The sequence below is a fragment of the Thamnophis sirtalis genome, unplaced genomic scaffold, assembly GCF_051295495.1.
Source record: "Thamnophis sirtalis isolate CommonGarterSnake01/CBP01778 unplaced genomic scaffold, rThaSir2_p1.2 scaffold_3, whole genome shotgun sequence".
Classification (NCBI taxonomy): domain Eukaryota; kingdom Metazoa; phylum Chordata; class Lepidosauria; order Squamata; family Natricidae; genus Thamnophis; species Thamnophis sirtalis.
This window is the reverse complement of record NW_028261383.1, coordinates 37,673,598-37,687,106: the sequence shown is the minus strand read 5'-3', so window position 1 is coordinate 37,687,106 and position 13,509 is coordinate 37,673,598. Positions and strand designations below refer to the sequence as shown.

The 13,509-nt window shown below is 44.9% G+C and overlaps 1 protein-coding gene across 2 annotated transcripts; it reads left to right on the top strand.

The window, feature by feature from the left end:
- Nucleotides 1-96: 96 nt before the first annotated feature.
- On the top strand, nt 97-12,134 carry WDR6 (WD repeat domain 6). 2 transcript variants are annotated; one of them, XM_087708729.1, is made up of 7 exons: nt 97-2,524; nt 2,903-3,040; nt 3,465-5,913; nt 7,874-7,969; nt 10,211-10,327; nt 10,459-10,577; nt 11,645-12,134. In XM_087708729.1, exons 2-7 carry the CDS (start codon nt 2,974-2,976, stop codon nt 12,130-12,132), a joined length of 3,336 nt encoding a protein of 1,111 aa, XP_087564855.1. In that variant the 5' UTR covers nt 97-2,524; nt 2,903-2,973; the 3' UTR covers nt 12,133-12,134. The 2 variants fall into 2 exon arrangements, with proteins under 2 accessions (XP_087564855.1, XP_087564856.1); XM_087708730.1 differs by lacking the exon at nt 11,645-12,134 and having other exon boundaries at nt 10,211-10,351.
- The last annotated feature ends 1,375 nt before the right edge of the window (nt 12,135-13,509 follow it).

Sequence of the window (13,509 nt, the reverse complement as noted above, 5' to 3'; positions counted from 1 at the left end):
TTCTATTTTTAATCATATGCGTAACAGTCTCCACATCTCTAAAATATTTTATTCTCTAAAGAGAATCAATAAAATAGCCCTATTAATGTGGACATTCCTCAACTTATAAGCAGTTTCTCCTATCTGGTGCAATGATTCTGTTTTCTAAATTTCTCTATAATACTAACATTTATCATCACAATTTATCTTTAAAATTAGCAGTCACACCTGCTTTTTTTATTTGATGGACACATATACAGAGATAATGCTACAGGAGAAAATCAATGTAATGCAGTATCTAAAATGAATGTAGAGATCATCTTATGCTGAGGGAAATAAAAGGAAAGTAACGGCATAGAGATTATTAATCTGTTAACAAAAATAAATGGAAAATAATAAGAAAATAGTTGATTGTTAGTCAAATTAATCTTTTTTAAACTAAATACATTGGAATCCTGTTCACACACAAAAAGGTTTTATACTATAAAAATTACCACTTTAATTTCCTGTTTCAAAAGTTTTTAAAATCTACATATTGTCATTATAGAACAATTAAGTTCAAGAAAATGGTAGTATTTTTACAACCTTCAGTTTCCATAACAGTAAAAATCCTTAATCAAGAAGTAGTTTTAAATCTCTAGATAAAATGAATATTGTTAAAATTAACAATGAGCCTTGGTGGCACAGTGGTTAGAGTGCAGTATTGCAGGCTAATTTTGCTGACTGCCAGGAGTTCCATCAAGATTGAATCAGCCTTCCATCCTTCTGAGGTGAGTAAAATGAGGACCCAGATTGTTGGGGTCCATATGCTTACTCTGTAAACTGCTTAGGGTTATTTATTTTATAACTTAACATAAGTTAACAGCTACAATTCTATATATACTTACCTAATGCAAATATTATTTGTATGTTTGTGTGTGTATAATTTCTAACACATAATTATTCTTTTTCACCTTATTTATTCTGCATAAAAGTCTAATAAGGTTTGAAAAGAGAGTAGTGGATTTTATAAATATAACTGAAAAAGCTAACATTTTCAGAGAATAATATTCTCTTGAATAACATGGAATTTGAGAACTGGACAACGTAATTTGCTTGTAAAAAAAATCTCCATACACTTCGTATGGCCAAAAGACTGATATTGAAGAATTGGAAGATAAATGTATGGCCACGTTTACTCGATTCACTTGCCCCTATGAGCGGACTGCCTATAATCTTAGAAATCCACACATCTAAAAGTCGCCAAGTTTGAGAAACATTGCAAAGGATTCCGAATTCCTGCTCTCTTTCTAGCTTTGCATCGAATCTCACAAAAGATCGCTTTTTCTCTTTGCTCCGGTCGAATCACATGAAAGCTGTCACGGGCTTCAGAGACACAGACCTATGCTGTGATGTTGCCGTAAAGTTGCACTTGCTCTTCCCTCGTGTCCCTTTTCAGCTCACGCTCTCTCCGATTCCGAGATCCGGCTGTTTCGTTCCGTTCCGGAATACTTTCCTGGGGCCGCCAATCCCAGGTTTCAATGGGCAGAGATATTCGGCTCGCTGTACCTTTAAGAAAACGTTCCTTCTCTTTCGCTACAATCGAATCTCTCCCAGACGAGAGAGCCGCCTTAGCAACCGCTATCCAATGGCGTCTCTCGGCGAAAGGGAAGCGGGAACGAGCCCCCCGAGGCATACCCAATCGGCGGCGGCGCGTGTAGGAGAGGTAAGAATTCTGAAGACTTCTTAACTCGCGAGATTGTTGCGCCAGGGTTCTGCCGCGTTGCTTTCTTTTCTCCTCCGTTGTTTTGTGCCTTTGATCTGCTTGCCGGGCGAAATGCAAAAGGGTCCCGCACGTTCCGGTTTTACATTTGATGGCCTCAGCCTGGCCTGCCTGCTTCCTGGTTATATAGGCGCCTCTTTGGGCTTCCTGCTCTGTAAATACCAGAACGTGGAGAAATGTGTGAAATGAAAAATATGGTATTTACAGCATTTTACAGCAGAAATTAATTCGGATTCCATCCTCCTTAGTTAGCAGAGCCAGAACTTGGGGATAAACCAGATTGTGGGAAGGCGCGGGCTTCTGATGTCTGCATTAGAGTGTCTTGCAATTCTTGATTAAATCCCATCGCTGAGAGTTCTCAGCTCTCAGCGATCCCGAAAGATCGGTTTTCCTCCAGATGATCCTTCTTCCGCTTTTAGGTGTTCATCCTCCATCTGTAATCATCAGTGGAACAGCTTGCCTCCAGAAGTTGTGAATACTCCAACACTGGAAGTTTTTAAGATGAGATTGGATAATCATTTGTCTGAAATAGGGTCTCCTGTTGGACTAGAAGACTGCCAAGGGCCCTTCCAACTCTGTCATTCTATTCTGTTACTACTTGCGTTATGGGCTTCTCCAGACAGTCGGATCTCCACCTAGTGTGTCTAAAGTACAATAGTTTGAACATGATTATTAATTACCTCAAGAGGAAAGTCTGCATTGATTCTTCGAAATAGGCTGTACTAGCTCCCCTCGGGCATAGGTGGATCCTCTTCTTGGCAAACAGACTCAAGACCACAACAAGTAGGTTAAAATAGACACTACTTTCTAAATACTGTGTTTACATCGATTTCCTTAATGTAATAAAGTGTATAATTTTTGCATGTCAGGACTATCTGACGATATTTTATTTTCAGTTCCCTAAGTGTTAACTTTCTAATGCTCCTCTATAGATTTAATTTTCTGAGACGCCATTCAAAAAATATTTTCCACTTAAAAAGAAAAGGTTTATCTAAACTTACTTGGGAGCTGTCTTTCATAACCAGATATGTTGATTCTGCGTCTTCCTTCGCTCTTCGTGATTCCTCCATTGTACATGAAAAGATAGCTTGTTCTCGTATTTTCCTGCTTGAGCTGATGCAGATCTATAGGTTGGGCTAACCATTTTTCCTCTTTCTTCAGAGGTCTGCATATCCATATATAAAAGGGAGAGAGAATCAAGAGGGGTTTTCACCTCCCATCCTTGAAAAGTCATGGAAGCAGAACTACTATTGGCTCCTATAACAGCTCTGGAGATGGTGGGAGACCATCTTATCGCAGGTGAATATCTTACTTTTTTCTACAATGGGAGACCAGAATCCCCACTTTTCCCCCCATTTTGTGGGGATAGCGGCCATTGTCACACGGCACAAATATGAAGCTTGCTAATTCAAGGTTAACAATCATTTTGCTGTAGCTTGGTTTTAAAGTCAGTTTTCTGCTAAGCTAAGCCAAGATCTCTCCCCACACTAATTAGAAGCTAGCAGAATATAATATAATGTGATGAAAGCCTAGAACAAAAGGGGCAGCAAATAGGAATCCCATTTAGGATCAATAAGACTACTGTCTATGAAATACGTTAATGGAGTTCATAGGAATTTGGCAATCAGATATATGTGGATGGGCAATTCTGGGAAAAGAGAGTGGTATGTTGATAGCATGCGAAATATGCTGATTTGGCATTCTGGTGTTTCTCTTCCTTTAGGAGAAGGACCCTATATAGCCATATATAGTTTGGAGCCTAACGCCAGTCCATCAGCAAGATGCTCCAAGCAGGTCCTTCAGAACTATACTGTCCATGGTATTAAGGAACAGCAGAGTTTGAGTCCTAGAGATAACCAATCCCCAACCCTGGCTGTCTTTGGAGGCAAAGGCTTTGTGGTTGTAGAGCTCAGCTTCCAGAACAGCTCAGTGGAACTCAGTGAAGTCTTTCCTTTCTGTGAGCTGCACGACTGGATCTGGGACCTGCAGTGGATGGAATGCAGGACGGAGAGGCCCAGTAGGGTGGCTGTGGCCTTGGGGCACAATTCAGTGGCACTATATGACTGCACCAGCCAGAGGGTTCTCCAAGAAGTGCACTGCCAAGAGAAGTGTATCCTCTATTCTGCCCACTTGGTGGGGAGCCGCTGGGAGACTTTGGTTCTGGTGGCTGGCACTGTTTTTCATCAGTTGGTGGTCTGGGGTGTGGCTGATCAGACAGATGACACAGGAAGAATAAAGCCCTGCAGTAGGATTAGTGGACACAGCGGTGTCATCTTCAGCATTCGCTTCTCGGAGAGCCAGGGCATCCTGGCCTCTGCCTCAGATGACAGGAGTGTTCGGCTCTGGAGCATCGGGGACCTCAGAGCCCCTCCTGCTCTGGTCCCGTGCTTGCTGGTATGCTACGGGCACCAGTCGAGAGTCTGGTCGGTAAGACTGCTGAGGGACTACATCATCAGCATTGGTGAGGATTCAGCCTGTCTTGTGTGGACCTATCAGGGCAAGATTGTCCACAGCTTCAAAGGACACAAGGGCCAGGGACTCCGGGCAGTGGCTGTGCATGAGGAGCGAGGCTGGGTGTTTACAGGGGGAGCCGATTCGGGCATTAGACACTGGTGCTTCAAGGAAAGAAGCAGCACTGGAAACAGGCTCTCACAGCTGGATTTTGCTTCCTCTGGCAGAAAAGGATCCCCCAGGGCAGTAAAACTGGTGGATGAAAACCATCTGCTGGTGATGACTGATGCCGGGGCTGTCTTTTCCTGGGACTTGATTTCTAAAACTTGGGCGTGGCTCCTGCAGGACGCCGCTTATCAGTCTTACAGTCTCTTAGAAGTGTCCAAGCTTGCCAGTGGAGACTTCCTCTGTGCCATGGGCAACTTGTCGGGGCAGGTGAAAGTTTTTCCGCTCAGCAGTCCCGCCCAAAGCAAGGAGATAAACCTCTTTGAAGGGAAAGTGCACAATTTGACTTGGGCCGTGGATCCAAACCGGAACCTCAATACTTGCAGCCTCTTTGCTTCTGGCCCGGCTGGGGCTTTGCTGTGGCTGGAGGCCTCTTGGTGCCCACGTGGAGGAACAACAGTGGTGCTAAAGCAATGTTTTCTCCTGCCAGTCTGCAAGCAGCGATGGCACACCTGCATTGCTTTTTTGCCCCGGGAAGAGTTTCTGCTTTGTGGCGACCGCAGAGGCTCTCTTATGACATTTGCCTGCAAGCCAACTCCGGGACTGGAAGAAGCACAAGGAGGGGGCGAACCCGGCAGTTCTACTTCAGAGACCGCCTGTGCCTTGCCTGGATTTTCCTTCCCTATTGGAAGTGGAGAGCCCCATGCCGAGAGGCCTGTTTCGCTGCTTTTTGGGCTTCATGGGAAACAGGGGGTGACCTCGGTAACCTCCCATGGTGGCTTTATTTACAGCACGGGGAGGGACAGCTGCTACCGCCAGCTGCAAGTCAAGGATCGGCATCTCCAAGTGCTGAGGAAGCAAAAGCCGTGCAAAGACCTAGAGTGGCTGGAAGAGCTACGCTTTGGCCCCGATGGGAGCCTGAGGGTGCTCGGCTTCCATGCTACCCACTTTGTAATTTGGAGTGCCAGCAGCAGTGAAAGGCTCCTCTGCATTCCGTGTGGAGGTGGCCACCGCTCCTGGAGCTACGCCCACTGCCTTTCCGCGGAGACCTTTGCCTATATCAAATCTGGGGAAATTTGGTTGTACCAAAGTAAAGACGCCGCCAGTGGGCAGCGAATCCTGAAAGCTGCTCTGCACGGCAGGGGGATGACATGTGTGTGTCACGTCGGTACCCTGGAAGCCTCTGGGCAAGAGAGGATCAGTGTTTTTGCTACAGGAAGTGAGGACAATACGGTCAACATTCTCGCTTTTAATGTGCAAACTCGCAGAGTGACCCAGCTCGCTGCTCTTGGCGACCACATCTCCAGTGTAAGAGCTCTGACTGTGGTGCAGAATGGCGTTAATCAGCCTGAGGGGGAAAGGATCTCCGCTATGCTTTTTTCTGCTGGGGGACGAGCCCAGATCGAGTGTTATCGATTAACGCTCAGCCCTAAGCCTGATTCCAGCAGCAGCAGCGTAGCCTGTCAGCTGGTCCATGTGGCATCGCATCGCTTAGATGAGCACTGGGACTACAAGAAGAATAAGCACAAACTCATCAAGATGGATCCAGAAACCAGGTAGAAATAAATGGTTGTTTCCTACAGCAATAGCACTTAGACCAGGGGTATCAAACTCGATTTCATTGAGGGCCACATCAGGGTTTTGTTTGACCTTAGGGGCGGGTAGGCAATGGGAGGGAAGCCCAACGTCACTCTTGTCGTGGGTGCCTGTGGTGGCCTGAGCACTCTACCAGCGAAAATGGGCCCTCGCAAGGTCCGTTTTCTGCTGTGACGGCCTCCTGAAATGCTCTGTCAATGAAAACAGCTCCATTTTCTCTGGCAGTGGTACCGTGGGCTAGCCCTTCGCTGTTTCCAGAGTGTCCCCTCAGGCCAGATCTAAGCACCCCGTGGGCCGGATCTGGCCCACGTGCCTTGAGTTTGACACCCCTGACTTAGACTTATATACCACTTCAGAGAGCTTTACAGGCCTCTCTATGCGGTTTACAGAGTCAGCCTATTGCCCCCAACAATCTGAGTCCTCATTTTACCCACCTCGGAAAACATATAACTGTACATTAGGACAACCTGCACTGGTGCTATGATTGATCCCCATATATAAAGTATACAGCCTTGTTTAGCTTTGAGTCTAGGCTGTTGATTCTCTTTGTGTCATCAGCTCCTTCAACGCATGTGCATGTAGTACAAGTACCGTATTTTCACGACCATAAGGCGCACCGGATTATAAGCCGCAGTATCAGTTAACGTTAATTTTTCAAACTTTTTCCATATATAAAGCGCACCGGGTTATAAGCCGCACTGCCGGTTTTTTATCAAATTTTAGGATTTTCAGTGCGGCTTATAGTCGTGAAAATACGGTAATCCTCATTTGATGGCTGGTGGGATAGCGACTGTTTGACATTGCAATGGAAAGGTATTTATGGCCCTATTTCAAAGTTTCGACAGCCGTACATATGCACATTGCATGCACATCCACACACATCCACAGAGTGACATGATTTCATTTTGAACGCATGGCAGCTGGCTTGCATTTTTGGCCATTTGCACTTCACTGGATCACCATTTTTGGTATTTTTGCCAATTTCTAGGGTTTACATTCAGCAAATGTAACCATTTTGGACTAAATCTACTCTAGGCTAAGTTACAGTTGTGAGTCAAGAACTACCTGTATTCATTTCTAATTGCCCTCCAGTGTAATTTTCATGACCATTTGGTTTTTCGCCTTTTTTCACAAATCAATCAGGCATTGTCTATAATAAAAGCAGATCTAATAGAAACTTCACTAAATAAGCGGCAAAATGTACTGAGGCTCCGGGAGTTGCATCAAAATATCGAAACTACTGTGAGGTTTTCAACCTGCTCTGGTTTGTGTAAAATGTTGCACACACCCCCAAATTGTCAGCAGAATTCTGGGAAGTTGGATTTTGTCAGCCAACTTCTGCAAAGTTGGAGGCGAGGGGTATCTGTAGAATCACCAGTTCTCTTTACTGGACACAAATGCTAAAAACACTACATCACAGTTGTTTAGACCAGTGTTTCCCAGCAATTTTAAGACGTGTGGACTTTGACTTCCAGATTTCCCCAGACAGCATGGCACAACTGCATGGTCACAAGTTCTATGGGGGAAACGGCAAAGCCAGGGCACACACACATTTCTCTGTTAAATATCACTACTTCCACAGAATACAGGGATATTCCATCCTTCAAAGATTTAAATGTCTGTTCAGACATTTCAGTTAAAAAAATAATAATATGATAACCCTTTTCATATTGTTTCAATCTAGTTTTAAGATTATTTGTGAAAGACTGGTGGCTCCTCTACGTTCATTACGTGTGTGTGTGTGTGTGTGTGTGTGTGTGTGTGTGTGTGTGTGTGTGTGTTCGTTCTATGATAGAGACCAGAGATAGTAAGGAGCATGCCGTTTTCTAGCTTGCATAATGGCTGTTTCTGTTCTGAAATACAAAACTGGCAGCAAATGAAAATCCTCTCTGGAAGAAGTGATGGACTTGTGTGTTCCAGGTACATGTCCGTGGTGGTGCTTGCTAGGATAGAAGAGGCGGAATTGCCCGGTCCCTTGTGCTTCCTAGCTGCTGCTTGTAGTGATGCCTCTGTCCGGTAAGGAAAATTAATTCTGCTCCTCTTGTTGGGGATTTGGATGGCTAGAATGGGTTTTGCTTGTCAGAGTAAATAGATCCAGAGATGAAGGAAGTAGGGCAAAAAGAAAAAAAGACAAGGTGGGGCAGATACTGTTTACTCCTATGAAGCATTTCCCCCACATTCAAGAAAAAACAGGAACAAGTACCTGTATTTTTCAGACTATAAGATGCACCTAAATTTACAGGTGGAAAACATGGGGAAAAGTTTTTGGCTTCTGCGCGTCGTGTTTTCATCCTCCCTGGCCCCAGAAGCACTCTACAGTGCTCTGCATGGCCTGTTTTTGCCAAAAACGTGCCCATTTTAGGCCTGTGGGGTGCTTCTGGGGGCTTTGGAGGGTGAAAACATGATGTGGGGGGGCTTGGGAGCCCAAAATCGGGCTGTGCAGAGCACTGGAGAGTGCTTCTGGGGGCTGGAAAGGGCAGAAACGTGATATATGGAAGGTTCAGGAGGTCAAAAAAGCCCATAGTCGGGCTATAAGACGCACTTAAATTTTCACCCACTTTTAGGAGGGGAAAGGTGCATCTTATACTCTGAAAAATACAGTTTTTAAAGAACTTATAAAACAGCCTCTCACACAGCAGTGATTCTAGGTGGTGTGCAAAGATTAAAACATCATGACAGTATAAATGCATGACACCTCAGGTAAATAGTAACCTCCCAAATCAAAACCGCATCCATCACCAACTAAATTCATCTAATTATCTCTCCCAAAAGCCTGGAGGAGCAGCCACTCTTCAAAGCCTTACAAAAACCTAATAGGAGCCGGGCCCTCTCGATCTAAGATAGTTAAGACTAAAACATGATGAACAGTTGCAGGAGCTGTGTATGTCTAGTTTAACAAAGAGAAAGACTAGGGGTAATGTGATAGCAGTCTTCTAATGTTTGAGGGACTGTCAGAAAGAAGATGGGGGACAACCTTTTCTCCAAAGCTCCTGAGGGCAAGACAAGAAGTGATGGATAGAAAATTATCAAAGAGAGAGCCAACCTAGAACTAAGAAGAAATTTCCTGACAGTGAGAACAATCAGTTGAACGGCTTGCCTTCAGAAGCTGTGGGGACTTCATCACTGGAAGTTTTTAAGAAGTTGGACAGCCATTTGTCTGGAATAGTGTAGGGTGTCCTGCTTGCTTGGGCAGGGGTTGGACTAGAAGATCTCCAAGGTCCCTTCCAATTCTATTATTCTGTAGTGAGGTTGCAGCTCCAGACCTGTAGAGAGAGCTTGGTTGTGGAGTCCAACAAGATGTTGTTTTTTAATGAGAGAGACCTAGAAATAACATGCCCTTCCTGATAGACCAGGTGTCAGGTTCCGAAGGGATAATGAAACCAGCCAAACACAGAAACAGTTTAAAATGCAGTTTGTATTCTTCCTTCGGCACGAACTGACCAACAAAGCACTAAGGCAGTGAATAAATTGTCAGAGTTGCCACCCTGTGCTTTCCATACCTTTTTATAGCTACATTGGTAATTACGATAAGCCACATTGCACCCCTCAGTGTGTGCACATCCATCACCCTGTGACCCAGAGAGAAACCACCCGGCAATTAATCATGGATTGTTAGCATGAACTTCTTCCATTTGTGTAGGTGGGACAGTGAGTCTTGGCAGCTGGCCCAGTCTTCTCCCCCGTGAATGGCAGCTCCAGGCCTTGGAGCTGACACCTGGTGGAGCAGGCAGAAACAATGAGCGATCACCTGGTCCTATGCCATTGTACAGCTTTGTAGATGGCATCCTTGAATTGGATTCAGAAGCCTACTTGGAGTCAGTGTAGCTCACAGAATAACAGTGTTGTATCAGCATTTCAAGAAGTCTACAGAGATTCTCAGTCATCCAGGTCATGGTTGTCCCAAAGGTGCTTTTTCAAGAGGCAACTAGACTTTCTGGTTTTGTCTTTGAAGACATTTTGCTTCTCACCCAAGAAGCTTCTTCAGCTCTGACTGGATGGCGGGGAATGGAAGGATTCAAGGAATCAAGAATGCAAGGAATTAAAAACCCTTCCATTCCCCACCATCCAGTCAGAGCTGAAAAAGCTTCTTGGGTGAAAGCGAAACGTCTTCAAAAGAAAAACAAGAAAGTCCAGTTACAAGAAAGCCCTTTTGGGACACCATATCAAGAGAAGACCCTGAAGAAAATATGAGCTCTGTATCCATTTAAATACCTTCTTTCTTTCTCTCTCTCTCTCTTTTTTTTTTTTTTTTGGCAGATTGTTCCTGTTGCTTGAGAACGCCAAGAAGTTGTGTCTCATAGCAGAATCCTTTCACCATCAGCACTGTGTCCTGAAGGTCGAGGCATTTACCTACAAGATGGCTAGTGGGAGAAGGTAGGAAGAACAGAGCAACGGCATGTGAGTGCCATCTCCCATGGCCAGGAAGTGCTTGCATTGAATTTGGAGCAGAGAATCAGACTGGAGGACTGCAAGAACTAATTTTGGAAATACCTTTTTCTTTTCAGGAGACACTTTATGGGCAGTGCGGCCACTGATGGTAGCATTGCATTTTGGGACGTTACTGCTGCCCTCAGTCATATTTCAGCAATTGTAAAGACAGGAGAAATTCCGGTGAAACCCCTAGGTAGGTGTTGGCAGTCCTGATGACGCAGCCTGAAAAAGCCAGTGCATCCCCTTTCTTGTAAAGCTCCTTAACTGGGGTTTCTGTTCATCTGAAGGTACTGTTGAGTCTTTGGATTGAACTACAAAAGTGCGTATAGTCAGGGCTATGGTTTTCCCAGTTGCAATGTATGGCTGTGAAAATTGGACCGTAAGGAAGGCTGAGTGCCAAAGAATGGAGGTCTTTGAACTATGGTGCTGGAGAAGACTCCTGCGAGTCCCTTGGACTGCAAGGCCATCAAACCGGTCAGTCCTAGAGGAGATCAAACCTGACTGCTCTTTGGAAGGCCAGATCCTGAAATGAAACTCAAATAACTTTGGTCACCTAATGAGAAGGAAAGAATCACTGGATAAGAGGCTAATGATGGGAAAGATTGGGGGCAAAAGAAGAAGGGGACGACAGAGAATGAGGTGGCTGGATGGAGTCACTGAAGCAGTAAGCGTGAGATTAAACGGACTCTGGGGGATGGTAGAGGACAGGAAGGCCTGGAGGAACGTTGTCCATGGAGTCACGAAGGATCAGGCATGACTTCACACCTAACAACAACAAAATTCATCTCCAATCTTAGACACTTTCAGTGTACAACTGTTTCTTGTAGTTCTACCTGTCAGGGAATTGCACAACCGGTGTCCAAATAGAGTCAGAGACGCTGACACAAACTTGTAGTTTTATATAAATAAATGTATTTTACGTTTAGATTTACAGCAAACAAGATAGTCAGGCACATCACTACATCGTCAGGTAAATCACACAACAGCATACAGAGCACACAGAAGAAAAAGGGCCAGAAAAAGGGAAATGCCCATTTCTTACCCAGCAACCAATCATAACATAGATTGCCTCACGCAGGAGCCCGCACTCTCCAATAATCAACTAAGAACTGTGTGTTCTGGCCCATGATGCACTTTATTGTTCCAGCTATTAAATTAAATATCTTAACACTACCTCACCTTTCCAATTAAAAAAAAAAACTGCTCAAGGAGCCAGCAGTAAATTGCAGAAAAATAACCAGCACTTCTGTTCTTTTCCAGCCCTGGAATCTCCAGTCCTGACCGTTCAGGCTCACAGCTGCGGTGTGAACAGCCTCCACATCCGGAAAACAGCCAAGAGACACTTTGTAGTGGTCAGTGGCAGTGATGACGGGTCCATCTCTGTCCATGTTATTGAGGTGAAGGCTGAAAGCGCTGTGGGCCAGGAGACCCCAGCCAGGGCTGGCATCCAAGTGATCAGAAAAGTATCAAGGCTTGGCGCTCACGCAGCTCATGTGACGGGAGTGAGGCTCCTCCACCTGAACTTCCTCCTTTCTGTGTCAGTGGACCAACGCTTGACCCTCTGGAGTCTCTGTGAGGACAGCTTGTCATTCGTATGGAGCAAATTCTGTCACGTGGCTGATGTGGCCTCTCTGGAGTGTTGGGAAACTGAAGGACACAGCTATCGCGGTGTGATATGTGGTCAGGGGTTGCAAGTCCTTTCCTGGGGGCTGGATGTGCAAGGTAGAAAAATAAAAGATGGGATCTGAAATAGCTTCATTCCATTGAAATTCAGAAGAGAAATGAGGGCAACAGCAGGTATCAAAAGGAATTCTGCTCAGAGCATCACTTGTAGCAAAGTGAAAGGCATCATTATCCTAATTTCACAAAGGGTTTGGATCTCATGGCCCACTTCACAGGGTGGTGGTTGTGGGGAAAATAGGAGAAAGGTGTGTTGGATTTGTTTGCTGCCTTGAGTTATTTGTAAAAACAATAAAGGCGGAATATAGATAGATAATAGGGACACAGACAGACAGACAGACAATAGATAGAGACAGACAATAGATAGATGGAGGGAGGGAGGGAGGGATGATAGGCATTCCAGGGCAGTAGGACTTTCAGGCAGTAGGACTTCCAGGAGAGATGAGTATGTGGGGTGGTGGGAGGTGAAGTGTATTGCACCCCCCCCCAAACTCCAGTTTAGAACAAGTGGCTTTGCCCTTCCCCATATATGGTAGCCTTTCTCCATTAAGCCCAATACTCTAAGGATTCGTCTTTCATCAGTATCTTTAGCCCCGATACTTTCTCCAATAAGTCCGTTGCAGAGTCGTGTCTTTCAGACCGGTACTTGATAATCCAGCATTTCATTCCTGGCCTGACTGTGGTTATGATTTCTCCAGAACAACAGGCATATTTCATAACCCCACAGCATGTTTATACTAAGACTTCTTTGGTGCACTTGGAACTAGCATAGGCATCAGAATAGTAACTTGATCTGTCCATCAAAAAACAATTTTGCAGAGTGTTCCGCACAGATGGTACTTATTAATACAAGAGGCTGCATTTCAACTGAAATGTGGCAGTCCAGCCACACTTTGCTCCCAATGCTGAACAAAATCAGGCTATCAAGAAAGAGTATCCCTGGGAAGTAATTGGTAGTTCCCTTCAGTGGGTCAGTCTTAAGAGCTCAGACGTGCCTACAGCAAGTGTCATTGTCTACCAAGGTTGTACCATAAAGACAAGGGTGACTCCTTCCTTTGGGAAGTGCTAGAACCAAACAAGAAATCGCCCTGCTCCCGAAAGACACAAGTGGACAAGCCAGCAGGAAAAGAAGGGAAACCCTATTACGCATAGGATTTTATCTTATCCAGGAGATCAAGGCAGCACATATGGCATGTTCTCCCAGTCTTCTCAGAAGTTACTGCTATGGGACTAACCAAATTAAGGTCACCTCATGAGCACTTATGGGTGAAGGAGAACCTGATTTGATTCAAACCCAGCACTTTATTATTTACCATAAAAGAAAAGTAGAGGTAAAAAATTAGGCTGTTTTTCTGAGCTCCAAGCTTGGCAATTTGGTTGCAAACCATTTGAGGAGACATTGTCAGTGCACTTTGAATTGTGTTCGTCGGTAAGTACACTGGCCT

Coding starts and splice junctions, on each gene's coding strand:
- WDR6 (XM_087708729.1), top strand. CDS start 2,974: ATGGAAGCAGAACTACTATTGGCTCCTATAACAGCTCTGGAGATGGTG. Junction 3,041..3,464: donor GGGAGACCATCTTATCGCAG/GTGAATATCTTA, acceptor CTCTTCCTTTAG/GAGAAGGACCCTATATAGCC. Junction 10,328..10,458: donor AAGATGGCTAGTGGGAGAAG/GTAGGAAGAACA, acceptor TTTTCTTTTCAG/GAGACACTTTATGGGCAGTG.